At 42.6% G+C, this 21,081-nt stretch overlaps 1 protein-coding gene across 3 annotated transcripts in view; it reads left to right on the forward strand.

Moving 5' to 3' along the window:
- The window catches only part of LOC311056551 (histone acetyltransferase KAT5), a 43,202-nt gene that overhangs the window by 12,964 nt on the left and 9,157 nt on the right, over window positions 1-21,081 (forward strand). Inside the window, exons 6-9 of one of the 3 annotated variants that reach the window (XM_084073257.1) lie at window positions 1,051-1,227; window positions 8,042-8,122; window positions 10,977-11,045; window positions 20,028-20,276. In XM_084073257.1, the coding sequence (XP_083929383.1) occupies window positions 1,051-1,227; window positions 8,042-8,122; window positions 10,977-11,045; window positions 20,028-20,276 (576 nt within the window). The remainder of the gene's footprint in view (window positions 1-1,050; window positions 1,228-8,041; window positions 8,123-10,976; window positions 11,046-20,027; window positions 20,277-21,081) is intronic. The other 2 variants (XM_084073258.1, XM_084073259.1) reach the window with 2 other exon arrangements.

Genomic DNA, 21,081 nt, shown 5'->3' on the forward strand with positions numbered 1-21,081 from the left:
TTTGAGAACCAATGCCTTAAACAGATGAGACAAAATAGCAAAATCAAATGAGCAGCAGCTAAAACAAACAAGTATATCGACTAAACAAGATCCAATAAAACAATACAACAATAAAACAAGCGTTCGTACAACTAGTTAACAACAAGTAGGCCAGTGGAATGTTTGTTATTTTGTGTTTTAAAATGGATGTGTCTGCTAGTCCCATGTGGGAGGGGTCAAAGACATTGTCCGGACACATTCATTAAGACAGGGGGTCTTCAACGTTTTCAGCCCAAGGACCCCCTACCTGAGAGACAGATGAAGCAGGGACCCCCTCTATATTGTATAAAATGTAATTTCAGATGAAACCTTTTTTTTGTTTACTTAGTCTGCTCTTTTTTCCCTCTACACCTGTACCTCTTTGCCAAAAAAAGCCGATCTACAAGCTTGTAGATCTGCTATTTTTGGCAAAAGTTCTCTTCAGAATAGGAATGCTAGGGTTCAAGTTAAGGAAAACAATTTGGTGGACCCCCTATAGTAGCTCTGAGGACCCCCTAGGGCAGTGGTTCTCAAACTTTTTCATGCCAAGGACCCCCAAATTGACACTTATTAGCCCGCGGACCCCCATTTCAAAGATATGCCAGGGACCCCCATAAGAGAAGATTTTTACGGCTCTAGCAGTGATTCTCAATCATTGTAATTTAAGGACCCCCAGTTTGACATGCATTAGGGCTACGGACCCCCATTTAATGGCATTTCTATCTCTGGGACCCCAATTCATATTGTAAAATCAATGTTAATGTAACTCTGAGAGTGTACAAATGGAACCAAATGGACCCGTTAGGGTCCATTTGGTTCCATTTGTACACTCTCAGAGTTACAGACTCATAAGGGTCCATTTGGTTCCTATAAATCATTTAGCCGGGGACCCCCTGGAACCCCCTCAAGTACCCCTGGGGGTCCCCGGACCCCACTTTGAGAACCACTGCCCTAGGGGTCCCGGACCCCCTGTTGAAGACCCCTGCATTCATTCATTGTTTCTCTCTCTCTCTCTCTCTCTCTCTCTCTCAGAAGAGGAAGGTGGAGTCGGTGTCCTTGGTGACCCAGGCCTCCCCGGTGACCTCTGTGCCCTCGCTGCCCGGCTCGGCCGAGGCCGCCCAGGCCTCCGTGTTCCCCCCCGCCCGAGAGGGCCACGCCTTCAGCACCAAGAGAGAGAGGGAGGAGGAGCCTCTGGCCTCTCTCACTACGGTAACACTATGATACACACTCTGTAATACACACTACACTATAATACACACACTGTAATACACACTTCAGCACCAAGAGAGAGAGAGAGGAGGAGCCTCTGGCCTCTCTCACTACGGTAACACTATGATACACACTCTGTAATACACACTACACTATAATACACACACTGTAATACACACTTCAGCACCAAGAGAGAGAGAGAGGAGGAGCCTCTGGCCTCTCTCACTACGGTAACACTATGATACACACTCTGTAATACACACTACACTATAATACACACTATAATACACACTCTGTAATACACACTACACTATAATACACACTATAATACACACACTGTAATACACACTACACTATAATACACACTATAATACACACTCTGTAATACACACTACACTATAATACACACTATAATACACACTCTGTAATACACACTACACTATAATACACACTATAATATACACTCTGTAATACACACTACACTATAATACACACTATAATACACACACTGTAATACACACTACACTATAATACACACTATAATACACACTCTGTAATACACACTACACTATAATACACACTATAATATACACTCTGTAATACACACTACACTATAATACACACTATAATATACACTCTGTAATACACACTACACTATAATACACACTATAATATACACTCTGTAATACACACTACACTATAATACACACTATAATATACACTCTGTAATACACACTACACTATAATACACACTATAATATACACTCTGTAATACACACTACACTATAATACACACTATAATATACACTCTGTAATACACACTACACTATAATACACACTATAATATACACTCTGTAATACACACTACACTATAATACACACTAGAATTGCCCCTTTCTTACTCTCCTGAACCTGAATGCAGTATTTAATGTTTAAAGAATGTCCCTCTGTGTAAATCCATGCCGTACGTACTGTACGCCTCATCTCCAGTAAAGCTTCATTATACCTGATTGAGCGCTGTGTCGCGCACAGAATTATAGCAGATCTACAAGCTCACAACGCGTTGCAAGCTTGTATTTTCGACACGCGCAAGAAAGTATATGCCCACCCAATGGAACTGGATGGGTACACACACACACACACACACACACACACACACACACACACACACACACACACACACACACACACACACACACACACACGTGCACGTCCACTGAACGAGGAGAGCACACACACACACACACACGCGCGCACGTCCACTGAACGAGGAGAGCACACACACACACACACACACACGCGCACGCGCACGTCCACTGAACGAGGAGAGCACACATTTAACATCTTTATTTGCGTTCACATTTTAACAATAAATTCTTGAACACAAACAATAGTAGATGGACAAACTTGGAAAAAGCTCAACGACAAGTATTTCAGAATACAGATCACGGGTACAGGAAGCATCGCCTCCTCCATATATGGCCACTGCCAATTATCACAGACATTGAACAGAATTTTGCCAATGCTTTAGCTTTTGGCTTATTGGTCATTCCTGCATTCTGCAGGCCTCTCACAACTGATCTATGGACATTACCCAGGCTTCCAAATATGAACACAAGCAGTTTACATCTGTAACCAAGCTGCATGATAGCATCCTTAAGACGTTGGTACTTAAGCACCTTTGTAAGGAATGCCTCTTCCAGACTGTGATCAAATGTACATGCCACTTCTAAAATGGTCACTTCTCTACTGTCCTCATCAACAACAACAACATCTGGTGTATTATCTGTGACATCAGAAAAGGCATCATTTTCATTATTGCGCATGAACATGGCAGTTGAAACACAAGAGTGCTTATACATTTTGGCAGATGATGAAACATATGAGCTTATGTCCTTAGCTAATAGGTCAATAATTCTGTCATGCCTAGCAATGTACATTCCCTTATATACATGGCAGCCGTTCAGAATATGTGACAGAGTTTCAGTAACTGGAGTGTGGTCATGGTGCAGACAATGAGGAGGAAACGTATTAGGAACCACAGAGAAAGATTGAGTCTGGTCGGGAGGACCTGTAATCTGGCTTTGACTGTAAAGGTGATTATATCCTCATCAACTGCATAATGTTTTAATATCGTGTGAGAGACGGTGTGATCTGCAGTAGGAAGGCAAGCTAGCTTTCCTTGTAGTTTTAAACCAGTCCAGTGTTGTTGGTTCTGCTGTTGTAACATTACAAGGTACCTCCGTGCATTAACTGGTGATAAATGATGTTCTTTATCAATAACAGTATTGTAGCCCTTACTGAGATCCTACAGTTGGTAATAATGTCCTCAGAGACTGCTACAGTGTCTGAGTCAGGTCCAACCCAGTGTAGGGATACTCCGGTTCTCACACAGAGGTCATTGAGGTCAGGCCAATCTGACGACACCCCAAACCCAGTAGCATGTGAGTCCATTTTAAGGTTGGGCTTTCTTTTGAACCCCAGGAAACTTGGCTCGCCCTCTTTTGCCAGGGGCACTTTACGCCGTTTCATGTCTAGAAACAGAGAAGATCTAGCAAGTTCCCTGACAGTCTTGTCATCACTGTTTAGCATGCTTAGGCCTAACAAAATAAAACTTTGGTTTCCGGTTGGCTGTCATTTTAGGGCTGAGTAGGTAGGGAATTTATTTTATTTTATTTTTATTTTTATTTTTTTGGGGGAATGATGGTTAGCAAGGAATTTTATTTTATTTCCTCATGGGAAGAATGGGTAGGTAGTTTTTTTTTTTTTTTTTTTTTTTCCCTATGGCAATGATCGATATGCTTCTTTTTTAATATATTCTATGTTTTCCTGAGTTACCAATTTCTAAATCATTAAATGGTTCATGTACACTGCACTTACAAAATAGTGTCTGAAAACAACAAACAATAAACAATTGAAAACATTGAATAGAATGTCCACACACTGGTTGAATACTTTTGAGTTTTAATTCAACTCTAAGTAAAGTACTTTCAACTCTAAGTAAAGTACCAAAGTAAAGTGCTGTATCACTCACATACCAAAAATATTAATACAAAACAAACATCTTCAAGTAATAAATAAAGTGTTTTGAAGCAGATATTTTAGCTACTGGCTATCCCTGGATCAAACTGGTTAACCAATGGCCTGAGGAGCTGGAAAACCAAGAATACTGACTGGTGAATGAATTAAACCAGGATTTGGAAAAAAAACATTTTACCCCAGGGTATGAGATGAGCTCAATTCAGAACTAAGAGCTTTAACATTGAAGCCCATTCTATTACTGATATACAGTATACAGCTTTACTGCTTAAAACGCTATCATTGCACATCCATTGCATTTATGCATGCAGTATATTTGGCTTCAGGGAGGTTCAAAACCATCTTGCCAGAAACACTGCCAAAGCATCCCTGCATTCTGACTCAGACAACTGAAACAAACAGCTGAGTAAAAGATACAAAATAAAGTGTCACATATCACATTTAGAGGTAGAGTTAGAGATGCACCGATTGGAAAATCCTTGGCCGATACCGATTTCCGTTTTTTTAAAAGTCTGACGTACCGATACCGGTTTTACCGATACCGATATTCTATTTTCTAACTAGATTTTTTTCAGGCTAAGTACAAGTACTTAATTTTGTGTATTTGCCAATACAGAGTACCAATAAGATTAAACCAGGAAAAGAGCACTTATGCCATATCATAATAGTACAATATCCAAAATCACAGACGATATCCAGTCTAATATCATGATATGGCTATAATATTGATGCCCTAACTATGCAACGAAAGGCCTAAAGTCATTACAAAAACAAGAAGAATTTTAAAAAGAATATTACTACTGTAGCCTGTATCATTTATTTATATTTATATTTATTTATTTGTACCATTGCTGTTATGGCTTTTGCTGTTAGCCGTTAGAGCTGCATGATTTTGGCAAAACTTATTATGGGTCCATATTGAGATCAGTTATTGAAATTATTATTTATTAAAAATGGTAATCTTTTTTAACTAACAAAATCTTATCTTAATGCAAAATAATTTTCTTATTTGAACTAAAAGCAAAAACAAAAAAATAAGGTTTTCCCATTCAGACACATAGCAGGACATTTAATTGTTTTCAAGGTGAGAAATTTACCTTATGTCACTTTAGTCCAGGGGTCTTCAACAGGGGGTCCGGGACCCCTAGGGGGTCCTCAGAGTTACTACAGGGGGGCCACCAAATCTTTGTGTGATATGATATTTTTTACATTAACCACTAGCATCCCATTTCTGAGGAGGACTAAAGCCAAAAATAGCAGATCTACAAGCTCACAAGCTTGTAGATCTGCTATTTTTGGCAAAGAGGTATATAGGTGTAGAGGGGAAAAAAGAGCAGACCAAGTAAAAATGTCATACAATATAGAAGGGGGTCCCTGTTTCATCTCTCAGCTCACCTTATGTCACTGTTTTGGCTTGTTTTAACCTCTGACTAAAAATGTTACACTACTCTTTGTTAAACTTTCGGACGAGTCTTAACGAGCTTTAATAGGCTACAGCTGGATAGATGCGAAGACGTCTGTATCGGCACTTGAATTAAACCAGTGGACCAGCGGATCACAACGTCTTTTAGAGTTGTTGTTAGAAGCTGTTTACAGCATTAAGGACTTTTCAGATGTCGCCTAGTCATTTATTTGGAATAAGAGGCAACCCTACAGGTAGGCGGAATGAGCAGCTACTGTCTGTGTGAGAGAAGTGCGTGCACACGTATCGCACACACACACACACACACACACACACACACACACACACACACACACACACACACACACACACACACACACACACACACACACATGCACACACACACACACACACACACACACACACACACACACACACACACACACACACACACTCTCACCACCCGTCCATGCCAAAGTTGTCTTTTCAACAGCATATGCAACGAGAGTCAAGGGGTGATTTTTCTTTGCAACTGAGATGTGGGTCCATGTATCCGCTCGGTCGTGTCTCCCTGCTGCAGATGAAAAATCGGCACTGTTTCACCTCCTTAATTATGTCTGCAAACGTTTTAGTAGTCAATCGAATTATTTTAGGAGGTGGTTTGCACGGGCAGACGACAGACACTGTACACAGGTCCATGGCTGGAGGAGGACGTGCATGTGCTGCTGTTGTTGTTGTGCGCCTCCGTCTCCTCGCGATGACGCAATGACGCATGAATAGTAAAACAAAACATTTGCGCACATGATATCTTAGACGAAAGAAAACTTTGATTAAACTTCGCGAATGCGGTCGCACCAAATATATTTTTTGTAAGACGTTTTTGATCGACTCGGTCGGATTTTGACTTAATTTTATTTATTTTCACTCCAAATGCCAATAAAATCATCTGGGTCGCACGTATTTAATAGGGTCGGTCGCCAACCGGAAACCAACATATTATTTTGTTAGGCCTTAGTAGGTGAGCCAGCCTTGTGGCATTATATATCCACTCCACATTTGGGACGCCAAACCCACCTCCCTGTTTGGACTGGAAAATAATGTCTCTGGTGGAGTGGGTGTTAAGTCCAAACCACTTCCTAACAAAATGAACTATTTTGTCGTTTAGTTCACTAAGTGTTTTACATGCTAGGTGAACGTTGGAGAAAAGATGTTGGATTCTGGACAGGGCAACCTGCCTGATAGCAGTGGCAGTGGTGAAGCATCAATCAGATTCAGCCTGGCTATAAACTCAGTCGTGATGTATTCAACCTGTTCTTTCCATTCTCCAGCTATGTTAAATCTATGACCTAGGTAGTTGTATGTCTTATGCAGGTCATACACACTAATCGGTTCTGAGTTGATGGTCTCAGAACCGATGGTCGTGCACAGTCCTGCTAACCTGCTCACAGGTTAGCAGGTCATTGTGTGTGCAGCCTCACTTAGCCAGACAACTATTCCACAATCCCCCAATACTATAGAGTCTGGAACTAAAAAAAAAGAAAATCATCATGTGACCTGTAATGCAGGATCATTGATTTATCTGGTTGGGAAGTGGTGACCACTGTGGTGCATCATGGGTAAGAATGCAGAGAGGCTTATTCTCATCTTCGAGGGTGTTTATTATAACCGTGGTTACAGAAAGTACTGTTCAACACAGTTCCATGTTGCAAATAAAACAATAAAGTCTCTTCAGTGATATAGTCCAAAACACCATCAAAACAAGTAATAATATGTCAGGCATAAAAGTAGCTCTTCACTAGGATAATTCCTTTTAACAGGTCGTTCATGAAAGTCCTTGCGGTCTTGCTCAGGGACAAATTTCATTTCATCGACACATATGCTGGCATGGCCGGGAATCGAACCTGGGGCAACCAGGGCCTCTGGCTCCCTAGGCGGGCTCACTAACCACTCAGCTATGGCCGCCCCCGGTCGAGGCAGAAGGCCCCCACCCTAGAGCCTAGGGTCTGCCTGACGTTTCTTCCAGTTAAGAGGGAGTTTTTTGTTGCCACTGTCGCAAAATGTCTTGTTCAGGGTGGGACTGTGGGGTCTCTGCTCTACATGTAAAGTGACTTGTTGCTCAGGGTGGGACTGTGGGGTCTCTGCTCTACATGTAAAGAGACTTGTTGCTCAGGGTGGGACTGTGGGGTCTCTGCTCTACATGTAAAGAGACTTGTTGCTCAGGGTGGGACTGTGGGGTCTCTGCTCTACATGTAAAGTGACTTGTTGCTCAGGGTGGGACTGTGGGGTCTCTGCTCTACATGTAAAGAGACTTGAGACAACTTGTTGTGATTTGACACTTTAATAAAATTGAATTGAATTGAATTTCCTCTGCAGCAACAGAACGGCACGGCCCGGCGCCTCATCCCCTCACAGCCTGGCAGGAAGAGGAAAGCTAACTGTGGCGGAACGGATGAGGTACGTCCTGTCTGCACCCACACTTTACCATAGTAACACATGAGGTACCTCCTCTCTGCACCCACACTTTACCATAGAAACACATGAGGTCCTCTCTGCACCCACACTTTACCATAGTAACACATGAGGTACGTCCTGTCTGCACCCACACTTTACCATAGAAACACATGAGGTACGTCCTCTCTGCACCCACACTTTACCATAGTAACACATGAGGTACGTCCTCTCTGCACCCACACTTTACCATAGTAACACATGAGGTCCTCTCTGCACCCACACTTTACCATAGTAACACATGAGGTCCTCTCTGCACCCACACTTTACCATAGTAACACATGGGGTACGTTCCTGTAGGGCGGGGGTGCCCACACTTTTCTGACTGGAGAACTACTGTACCTTTAAAATGACCTTCTAAAGGAAGCCCCGCCCATCTGGACTTACAGGACACTAGCATTTCATTTGACAAACGATGAACCGACATAATAATTCAAAAACAATAAACAAACAAATAACAAACTAAATCACTCAAGCTTCATGACATAAATACAACTTAAAATACAACATTGGGCCTGTTACCTCACATCTTAACACAGGACCGTATGAAACAAACGCACTAGGAATGGGAAACGGGGTAAAATGGAATTGGTAGTTTTTTTTTCTTGATTTATGTATATTAGGGCATTCACGAATAGTAATTTTTAGAATTCGACCTAAAAGTAGTCGAATATTCGATTATTCGCCGGTGAAATATCATATTTTTTTCATCCAATACAAACAAGCCTTTATCATTAAAATGCCGTGTTGCAAGCCTTGAAAACAATCAGCGATTAAAGGGTTAACTAATGAAAGCCAGCTGTGCGTTCTGATTGGTCTAAACCCAAATCAGCTGGTCCAGGCATAGCAGATCTACAACTACACGGATGGACGTGTTGTGAGCTTGTAGATCTGCTATTTTCGGTACAACACTCTTCTACGACGAAGCCTAGCATAACATGCGTTGCTGCTCTGCGATACCACGGCTCTGGTTCAGGTTGAAAAGAAACGTAGCGAACTTATTAATTCAGTTCATTTAACTTGGAATAAGTCAAATGATTTTCCAAGCCTATCCTATCTACAATATGTTCAACAACAACCACAGTTCCATCCTTCTGTCCGGTCGTTACAAGGCATCTTTCTGCCATGCTGCTGTTTCAGCGCACCACTACCTACATTGAGTGACGGCACAACGTCACATACAGTATGAAATGATTTGACAACAATCAACCATGAATGGATTAGGAGAACTACCAACACAAGAGCTCACAGCTGCTTGTCTGCTGTTAAGCCCCTGCTAAAAAAGAAAAATCAATAAAATCTAAACAAAATAATCTAAAAAATAAAAAATAATAATATTAAAAATAGTAACAGAATAATCGACGTTGGTGTACAACGTTGAATAGTGGCTTTGATATTAGAATATTAGAATATTCTATGAATGCCCTAATACGTAGGGTTAGGGTTATATATATAATCACCTTAATTCAATTGGCAGATGCCACATCCTTTTTTAGGGGCGTGTCATGTCATGTGGTCTACCTGCCTGCACAGCCTGTGTGAACTACTGTAGATCACCTTCTACCTTTTGGGCACCCTGCTGTAGGGTGTCCTCTCTGCACTCACACTTTACCATAAGAACATAATAAAGGAACATAGGAACATAATAAAGGAACATGGGAACATAATAAAGGAACACAGGAACATGTGAGGTACGTACCTGTAGGAGGTCCCAATCTGCACTCACACTTTACCATAAGAACATAATAAAGGAACATAGGAACATAATAAAGGAACATAATAAAGGAACATAGGAACATAATAAAGGAACATAATAAAGGAACATAGGAACATAATAAAGGAACATAGGAACATAATAAAGGAACATAGGAACATAATAAAGGAACATAGGAACATAATAAAGGAACATAATAAAGGAACATAGGAACATAATAAAGGAACATAGGAACATAATAAAGGAACATAATAAAGGAACATAGGAACATAATAAAGGAACATAGGAACATAATAAAGGAACATGGGAACATAATAAAGGAACACAGGAACATGTGAGGTACGTACCTGTAGGAGGTCCCAATCTGCACTCACACTTTACCATAAGAACATAATAAAGGAACATAGGAACATAATAAAGGAACATAGGAACATAATAAAGGAACATAATAAAGGAACATAATAAAGGAACATAATAAAGGAACATAGGAACATAATAAAGGAACATAGGAACATAATAAAGGAACATAATAAAGGAACATAGGAACATAATAAAGGAACATAATAAAGGAACATAGGAACATAATAAAGGAACATAGGAACATAATAAAGGAACATGGGAACATAATAAAGGAACACAGGAACATGTGAGGTACGTACCTGTAGGAGGTCTCACACTTTACCAACACATCCATGAGAACATCATCACAGCTTGAAGGATTTGTTTTTCTCTCAGCAGTAGCAATGTTCTTCTAATCTATACGCAGTTTCCCCAACCATATAAACCTTCATTCAGTCACCAAAGGGAACGTTCCGTGAAATCTCTTAACAGAGAGACTCCAGAGGTTTTTGCAGAGAGTTTGTGTTTTCAGTCGGTTGTGTCCAGGCCTAAACAAGGCTAGAATGTGCTTTCAACAGCAGCTGTTTTAAAAAGTCTCTGATGCTGGGTGCTCACTCATTGGATTCGTGTAATTCTAAAAACAAATTCTTGGATTTTAATGACCTAAAATTCTCTGAATTCAATGACTTTGAGGGTTAACTTAATGTGAATGTTGGTTAACCCCTCCTTTTCTTCCTTTCAATTCAGAGGAAGAGTCTAGATCTCAACCTACAATCTACCACTGCTCCTTCCAGAGGCAAAACCCTCCCCACTCCGGTACCTTCACATTCTGGACTAATATTACTCTTTAGGCAAACTCCACTAATTGGTTTAATAATGTGGCTTGATTTAGACCAGTGGTTCCCAAACGCCGGGTCGGGGGTGTCCCCAATTATTGTATTTTGGGGTGTCCCCAAATTATTTTTGGGGTGTCCCCAATTATTGTATTTTGGGGTGTCCCCAAATTATTTTTGGGGTGTCCCCAATTATTGTATTTTGGGGTGTCCCCAAATTATTTTTGGGGTGTCCCCAATTATTGTATTTTGGGGTGTCCCCAATTATTGTATTTTGGGGTGTCCCCAAATTATTTTGGGGTGTCCCCTGATGATTATCTTAACTCATTCCCTGCCTAGAACGACTAAAACGACTTCTGTCCATAAGCCATGCCTGCCTAGAACGACTAAAACGACTTTTTAAAAAATAAAAAAAATATTTTCTTTTTATTAATTTTTTTTTTTTGATTTTTTTTTTTTTTTTTGACCCAAAGACCAAGGAGATATGATTTTTCGAAGATATAGACTCCCATCCACTTCCTTGTTAACTTAAAACTTAAAAATTCTGTATCTCGGCTCCTGAGTACTTTTTTTTTTTCAATGAAAAATATGGCAGTGTTCAAACGCGCCAGAAATAATTCTGGCAGTGAATGAGTTAATGTGCAACATTGTTTTCTCACTCGACAGTTAACAAACATACAGTGTGTACAGTGTATCTGCACATTTATAAAGTGACAATTTAATGACTTTTCATTAAAAAAAGACCTTTTCAATACAGATAAAATGTAATAAATAAATAAAACTAATAATAAGACCATTACTACATAAAAAGTAAGTGACAAACTATACTATGAAAAATTGGCCAATTTGTCAAATTACGTAAGAAAGAAAGAGGCAACATTTGTGAAAATATCAGATCTACAAGCTTGTAGATCTGATATTTTCATAATATTCATATGTGGAACCGTCTCAAACTAAATGTAATGCCTCAACTCCTACGATTCCAAGTGCTTGTCAGGGTGGGGGGTCCCCAGTTCCAATATGATTATTTTGGGGGTCCCCAGTTCAAATATGATTATTTTAGGGGGGTCCCCAGTTCAAATATGATTATTTTGGGGGGTCCCCAGTTCAAATAATGATTTATTTTGGGGGGTCGCGAGCTGAAAAGTTTGGGAACCCCTGCTTCAGAGAGCCATGTTTATTAAACAGTCACAGTCCTATATAATATAATGGTTATTAAACATGGTTATTAAACAGTCACAGTCCTATATAATATAATGTGTATTCTTGTTATTTGTGAAGGCACTCCGAACACTATAGAACATAGCAGTTGCGGCCATTTTGTGATTCCACAGATAAAAAGCCCATTCTTTTTTTCCCATAGAGATTTCCGAAAATATTGACATAAATGTATTTTAAGCCTCTGGAACCAAGCCATCCATCATGACCATACAACATGTGATTATGTGTCAAAACATATTTTAATATTTAATTATATTATACAATATGTTTAATAAATACCCTTTTCTTTGGCGTTTTCAAATATTTTCTGACACAGAATCAGATGTGTTATGGTCATGATTCACCAGGAGCCTCTGGATGGCTTTGGTTACAGGTTTAAAACAATGTATAGAAATATTTTCGTCTTTCTATCTTTGGAACCACAAAATGTCCGCCACGGCTATACTCTATAGCCAGTGTGCCCAGCATTTGACTAGTATGTTATTGTATGTTAGGGGCTGCTCAAACTATTACCATTACATTTGGACATAGAGTGTTCAATTCTTATTCACTTACCTGATCATCAATGTGCTTTAGCTAGTTTGGTTTGACACCCACACCATGCACATGCCTCTCTTACAGACTGCCTTGCTTGCAGAAACCAAAAAGTGGAAGAAGAGCCGTTAAGGTTTAGTGATATGGCAAACTATTCCCATCCACCATCGTCGGCCCAACGATCGCAGATTGACGATATGTTCGCGCTAGAAAAGCAATAATGTGAGAACAGCTCCCCAGTCCTTTAAGCTTGAGTTATAATACTACGCCGCACAGCGGGTTGCGTGTCGAAAATAGCAGATCTACAAGCTCACACCGGGGCCGCCCGGGCCACCCTACCCACCCTACCCACCCTACCTCACACCCTACCCACCCTACCCACCCTACCCTGTAACTAAAGGGACTCGCAACGCGCGGCGGGCACCGAGTTAACTCACATTTCAAATCGCAATGATTGACGGGTGAATGTGATATAAACATAAACTGACACAAGTTTTAATATCCAGACTTTACTGTGCTGGATCTTGTGAGACAGGAGGGGGGGGGGGGGGGGGGCATGCATTCCTGCATCATCAATGCACAGCCAGGAGGATTTGCAGAAACTATTATTTCAATTTAGTTTTTACATAAAACTATATATACAGCTTTCATCAAACGTACAGTATCTGATAAACAGACAACTAGGAAAGCAAAAGCTATTCCCTCTTTCCTCTGCTCTCCTCTGCTCTCCTCTGCTTTCCTCTGCTCCATTCAGTAACCTACCTACCTCCCACCCTACCCACCCACCCACCCACCTACGTAACTACCTACCTCCCTACCTACCTACCTACCTACCTACCCACCCACCTATGTATGTACGTACGTAACTACCTACCTACCTACCTACCGACACACCACCCACCTACCTACGTACCTACCGGGGAGGGGACTGAGTTTTGTAGCCTAGACTGACTTGTCGGAAATAAGCGCAACAAGAGCGTGCCATCATCATCATCATCATCATCATCATCATCATCATCATCATCATCATCATCATCATCATCATCATCATCATCATCATCATTAGAACGGCCCAAATTGATTAACATTGTGCGCATGCTTTGTATTGCGCTTTGCATTTGGCGAGGAGGCAGAACATTAGGATACATTTATTTTCTTCTTATTTTTACCGTTCTGTAGAAGACACATGATGATGATGTGAATTCATTCTGTTCTGTAGAAGACACATGATGATGATGTGAATTCATACTGTTCTGTAGAAGACACATGATGATGATGTGAATTCATACTGTTCTGTAGAAGACACATGATGATGATGTGAATTCATACTGTTCTGTAGAAGACACATGATGATGATGTGAATTCATACTGTTCTGTTGAAGACACATGATGATGATGTGAATTCATTCTGTTCTGTTGAAGACACATGATGATGATGTGAATTCATACTGTTCTGTTGAAGACACATGATGATGATGTGAATTCATTCTGTTCTGTTGAAGACACATGATGATGATGTGAATTCATTCTGTTCTGTAGAAGACACATGATGATGATGTGAATTCATACTGTTCTGTAGAAGACACATGATGATGATGTGAATTCATACTGTTCTGTAGAAGACACATGATGATGATGTGAATTCATACTGTTCTGTTGAAGACACATGATGATGATGTGAATTCATTCTGTTCTGTTGAAGACACATGATGATGATGTGAATTCATACTGTTCTGTTGAAGACACATGATGATGATGTGAATTCATTCTGTTCTGTTGAAGACACATGATGATGATGTGAATTCATACTGTTCTGTAGAAGACACATGATGATGATGTGAATTCATACTGTTCTGTTGAAGACACATGATGATGATGTGAATTCATACTGTTCTGTAGAAGACACATGATGATGATGTGAATTCATTCTGTTCTGTAGAAGACACATGATGATGATGTGAATTCATACTGTTCTGTTGAAGACACATGATGATGATGTGAATTCATTCTGTTCTGTTGAAGACACATGATGATGATGTGAATTCATACTGTTCTGTAGAAGACACATGATGATGATGTGAATTCATTCTGTTCTGTAGAAGACACATGATGATGATGTGAATTCATACTGTTCTGTAGAAGACACATGATGATGATGTGAATTCATACTGTTCTGTAGAAGACACATGATGATGATGTGAATGCATACTGTTCTGTAGAAGACACATGATGATGATGTGAATTCATTCCACCGGGATGGTTTACCAGGCTAGACCTTTTCCCACTCAACAACAACTGTTCTTAAAGTTAAACAGGAACAGTTCCCATGAAGAATGCCATCTTTGAGAGGATCATTCTATTAAACTCTTAAGTAGGGTTCAAATGATGGTCTCTATGGTAAACCATATATATCACACTAGAGTTTCGGGGGGCTACGCCCCCCTCAACCCCAGCCGCGCACGGGGCCCAGCGTGGCCGCGTGTATATTGGGGATGGAGGCGAGTGTTAGGCGTGCAACAGGCGGGGGGGGAGGTAGCAGTGTGTGCTGTGGAGGCTGTTGCTAACTTGCTATGAGGCAGAGAGGGAGGTAAAGAGTAGACAGCGTGGCGACGTGCACAGGGGAGCGGATAGTGTGGCTGTAAGTACAGGAAGAAGTAGAGGCAGCGTGTGTAGACATTGTAGTGACCTGAATGGAGCGTGGTGGTGGAGAAGAGACGCAGCAATGCAGAACTGTTGTTGCGCATTGGCGACGTGTTGGTGAGCGTTGGCGGCGTAGAAGCATGTGTGTGTGTGAGTGTGTGTGCTGTGTGTGTGTGGAGAAGGGACGTTGTGCCGACTGTATGCAGTGGCGTGGTGGTGAGGAAGAGGGGGTGGAGGGAGGGGTGTTGGTGTTGCCAGGTGAGCGTGTTGTAAGCGCGGCGGGCGCGAGTTTCAGCGAGGTGTAAGTGAGGCATGTAGGGAGAGAATGTAATAGTTATGCAGGGGGTCCGCGGTCAGCCCGCTGGTGGCCGGACCCCCTGTAAGTGTAGGGGCGCGTGGGGACCCCCGTAGAAGAGGGCGGGGCCCTTGGGATGGGTGTTGTTTGTTTGATGTAGGTGGTTGCTTCTTTCTGGCGCTGGCTGTGCAAACCTGGCAACCCAGCGCATGCTGGCGGTGGCGTTACACCAGAAATGGTTCCTGGAGAAAATGGTGACCAAAAAAACATTTTGGAAAAAAAGGAAAAAACCCCGCACCGGCTGCCTGCTGTTGTGGTGATTAGGTCGTGCGCACGGTAAACGGTACGAAGCTGCCTCCCCTTCCGTTTTGTCCGACATTTGGTGAGTAGAATTAATTATGTTGCGCGGTGGAAAAGGTGTAGTGAGCAATGAGATGTCCCCTACGCGACGCGTAAATTCAGCGCGGCCGCCGTGGCGAGTCAGTTGGCGACATGTGGTCTGGCGGTGCGTTGTTTATTCGATAACAGAGCTGTGGGGTGTCCCCACCGAGGGTGCGGAAGTCGGTCGCCATTTATATAGTTAGATAACACAGGGGTCGGCTTGTCATGTTGGCCTCAGGACAGGTTATTCCTAAGCCATTAGACGGCGGACCAGAACATAAGATGGCTATTAGTGATGAGCGGGTCGACCCGTAACCCGTAATCATTCTATTAAACTCTTAAGTAGGGTTCAAATGATGGTCACTATAGTAAACCATATATATCACACTAGAGTCTCGGGGGGCTACGCCCCCCTCGACCCCAGCCGCGCACGGGGCCCAGCGTGGGCGCGTGTATATTGGGGTACCCAAATCGTCGGATTAAAATGTGCAAAAGTTTGAAAAAAAATAAAAAAAATTAGAAGAAATTATATTTTTTATGTTCCTGAGGGTCCGCGGACCCCCTGCTAGTCCGCGGACCCCCTGTGGAGTGTCGGGACGCGTGGGGACCCCCGTGGAAGATGACGGACCCCTTCGGTGGTGTTTTTTTTTCATGAAGGTGGTTGCTTGTTTCTGGCACTTGTTTTTAGAAAACCTGGCATGCCAACCTGGCATGCCAATGGCGGCGGCGTGTTGTTTTGCCTCGGTGGTGCGCACGGTAAACGGTACGAAGCTGTTTCCCCTTCCGTTTTGTCCGAAATGTGGTGAGTAGAATTAATTATGTTGCGACGTGGAAACTGTGTCGTGAGCAATGAGAGGTGCCCTACACCACCCGTAAATTCAGCGCGTCCGCCGTGGCTACTTTGTTGGCGAGATGTGGTGTGTCGGCGTTGTGTTTACTCGATTACAGAGCTGTGGATATAGCGTCAGCGGCGCGCGGAAGTGACTTGCCGTTTATATAAGTAGATAACACAGGGGTCGGCTTGTCATTTTGGCCTCAGGACAGGTTATTCCTAAGCCATTAGATGGCGGACCAGAACATAAGATGGCTAGTTTAAGAAGTGGAACATGCAGCAGTCAGACCACCTCATAATACATATATTGCTGTAATAAATAAAGATGTGTGTGGTATAAGTTATAACTGCGTACTGATACAGGGGTTGACACTAAGCCAGTGGCAGGTAAATATAACTTACGGGCAGGTGGAGTTTGCTTACAGGTTTCTTGACGGGGAATTTTTTTTTAAATATCGTTGGGGGCACAACGTATTTTCAGATGGGGGTCCGCGGCCAAATATATACCAATTTGGGGGTCCCTGGCATGTTGGCAAATTGGTATATATTTGGCCGCGGGACCCCCCATCTGAAAATACGTTGTGCCAGGGACTCCCAGAAGCAAAAGATTTGTGTTAAAATGTTCGCTTTAAAAGAAATATATTCAAAGATTTGCGCGAATCTTCAAGATATTATATGTTATTATTATTGTTATATATTATTAGTAATATTTTTATGTAATATCATACAAATCTTGAATATATACACAATATATATGTGTGTGTATATATATATATATATATATATATATAGAGATATAGATATGGCTCTCACTATAAATAAAAAACATCACATGGATGCATCTGGGACGTATCATCAGTGTTGTAGCCTGGGGTCATTGGGTGTTTCTGGTCGCGCAACAACATACACCCTCGCCCAGCCGGGGTTGATCAAGCCCCGACTTACATCCCAGTAGCTACTGTACCCACGGTCAGTCCTCTTAGGACAAGACAGGGCCACTCAGTCCACTTCTCCAGAACTACTCTGCCGGGACCGGGGGAGAGGAGAGACTCTGACACGTGGAGGGACTAGACTCTGTGGATGGCCTGCTGTCAGGGCTCCTCCTTCGTCTCACCAGGTCCAGGGCCTGAGCGTTGCACCAGACTCCCACCGATCCAAACATTTCATTCCGGCGTGACGCTCCACTTGCCTAAAAGGACCTCCTTAAAGGCTGCACCGTTGGTTTGTTGGGATTCTTCCTCACGGAAGACACAGGCTGGGGCGCTAACCCATACTGCTCCCGGGTGCTCGCTAGCAAAGGCTTATCAAAAAGCAACGATAAAAAAAATATGTTTTTTTTTTTATTTATCCTGGGGTAATCTCTCAAGAACGGGTTCAGAGCTGCGCTACTAAATCTGTCGGGAGCCCCGTTCAGAACGTGTGAGCGTTAGCCTACAAGTGGGCGTGCCTTCAGATCAGGAAGCAGGCCGTGCTTTACCCAATCAAATGTAGTGGGCGGGATTTACATCTGTGCGCTCGCTTCCCACTGGAAACAAACCGAAACTCATTTAACAATAGCGTCCGCGGAGCCGACAAAACCACGGAAAGTTAGTAACATTTTAACTTGCTTTTTCATCATAGAAACAAGTGGGCTTATAACCAAATAATAATATATAATATATAATAATATAATTATAATATAGTGGGCTTAGAACCAAAACCATCCATGTTCTCTGGGAGAAATGGTGTTAGTGTTCCGTGGAGAAATATTGTTAGTGGGAATGAAAACATAGGCGCACCGCTGGAAGTGGAGGGCTGAGGGCAGAGACCAAAACGTGGTGCCAATTATCTAAGTGATCCTGGGCGCTACACCCCCCCCCTCCACCAGCCTAGGGAGCCCAGGACCGAGCTCATGCCTCCTTTAATGCATGAGAGCCGACTGACCTTCTTGTCACCTGACAGGAGGGAGACCCTCATTACCGGCGAAAGAGACCGGACGCCAAAGCGTCCACGTGAAATAAACTCCGCTCATAGAGGAGATAAATAAGTGGCAGCTCTTGGAGGGCCAACACTCGCCACTCCGACCGATACGGCCACGGAGCTACTAGCGACTTTAATAAGAAGGTAGGTTGCATAATAATGCATTGCTGCTCACTGCAAAGTTTGCAATCTCTGCGCGTCAAGCCTCTGCAGTTCATTGGAGCGACCTGTGGCGGCCGCCATAGAAGGCAAACTGCCACTCAAAGTGACAAGGCCTACTGGCCAATCACAGCGCGTTGACTACTGGCCAATCACAGCGTGTCTAACTGACTAGTTGCTGCGCGGCTGCCTCTTACCTAAAGACCCGCCCCCACCTGCCTCTACCTACCGAACGTCCCCTTCTTCTTTAAAATGGCTCCTGGAATACAGATGCCTCAGAGCCTTTTATATGTCTATGGTGCGCATGTGCCAAGGGAACGTTCAGTGCTTTAAGCACCGCCTCTGGCATAGAACCCACATAAAGATCCTCTCCCCCCTCTGTCGCCCCCTACAGTGTTGGTTCTCAAAGTGGGGTCCGGGGACCCCCAGGGGTACTTGAGGGGGTTCCAGGGGGTCCCCAGCTAAATGGTAGTTAGGAACCAAATGGACGCTTTTGGGTCTGTAACTCTGAGAGTGTACAAATGGAACCAAATGGACCCTAACGGGTCCATTTGGTTCCATTTGTACACTCTCAGAGTTAAATTAACATTGATTTTACAATATAGATTGGGGTCCAAGAGATAGAAATGCCATTAGATGGGGGTCCGTAGCCCTAATGCATGTCAAACTGGGGGTCCAAGAAATTAAAATGCTTGAAAATCACTGCTATAGAGCTGTAAAAATCTTCTTGGCATATCTTTTCAAATGGGGGTCCGCGAGCTAATAAGTGTCAATTTGGGGGTCCTTGACATGAAAAAGTTTGAGAACCACTGCCCTACAGGACTCTCAGGACAGCTCTAGTTAAAACCCAAATAAAGAACCTCTCTCTCCCTCTATCGCCCCCTACAGGACTCTCAGGACAGCTCTAAATAAAGAACCTCTCCCCCCTCTATCGCCCCCTACAGGACTCTCAGGACAGCTCTGACGGCATCCCCACGGCGCCCCGCATGACGGGCAGCCTGGTGTCAGACCGTAGCCATGACGACATCGTGACGCGCATGAAGAACATCGACTGCATCGAGCTGGGCCGACACCGCCTCAAGCCCTGGTACTTCTCCCCTTACCCCCAGGAGCTCACCGCCCTGCCCATCCTCTACCTCTGTGAATTCTGCCTCAAGTACCTCAAGAGCCTCAAGTGTCTGCAGAGACACCTGGTACGTTACATCATCATACTACTACTAATAATAATAATAATAACTAGAAAAAGTGCTCCTCGGAGCACAAGTCTCCGCCAGCAGACTTGGGAATGTTGGGAATGTTCTACTTCTTATATGTTCTAATTCTTACAAAAAATAGAACATGTTACTGTGTCATAGTAACATGACACAAGTGTCCTATCTGTCTGTATAAGTGTCCTATCCGTCCTGTCTGTGTAAGTGTCCTATCCGTCCTGTCTGTATAAGTGTCCTATCCGTCCTGTCTGTATAAGTGTCCTATCCGTCCTGTCTGTATAAGTGTCCTATCCGTCCTGTCTATGTAAGTGTCCTATGTAAGTGTCCTATCTGTCCTGTCTGTGTAAGTGTCCGCCATATCTCAGCCATTTCGTGATTATTCCTGTCTTACCTCACTTTGAAAGAGGCTAAGACTCTTTCAAAGTGACACATGTATTTATAGGCCGCTATACGTCACTAGCCAATCAGATCACACTATTTCACCGTATTGTCACGTGTCACGTGAGGCTTGACCAATGTTAGCTTGACATGTGGAAAGTGAAAACAATGTCTCCTGGCGGAGACAACAATACTATAAGAGCCTCAGGTGTCTGCAGAGACACCTAGTGAGATATATGTTTATAATATTAATAATAATAATACTAATAATACTATAAGAGCCTCAAGTGTCTGCAGAGACACCTAGTGAGATATATGTTTATAATACTAATAATAATAATACTATAAGAGCCTCAAGTGTCTGCAGAGACATCTGGTGAGATATATGTTTATAATACTAATAATAATA

Source organism: Gymnoscopelus microlampas (genome assembly GCF_963454915.1).
Source record: "Gymnoscopelus microlampas genome assembly, chromosome: 12".
NCBI classification, from domain to species: Eukaryota; Metazoa; Chordata; class Actinopteri; order Myctophiformes; family Myctophidae; genus Gymnoscopelus; species Gymnoscopelus microlampas.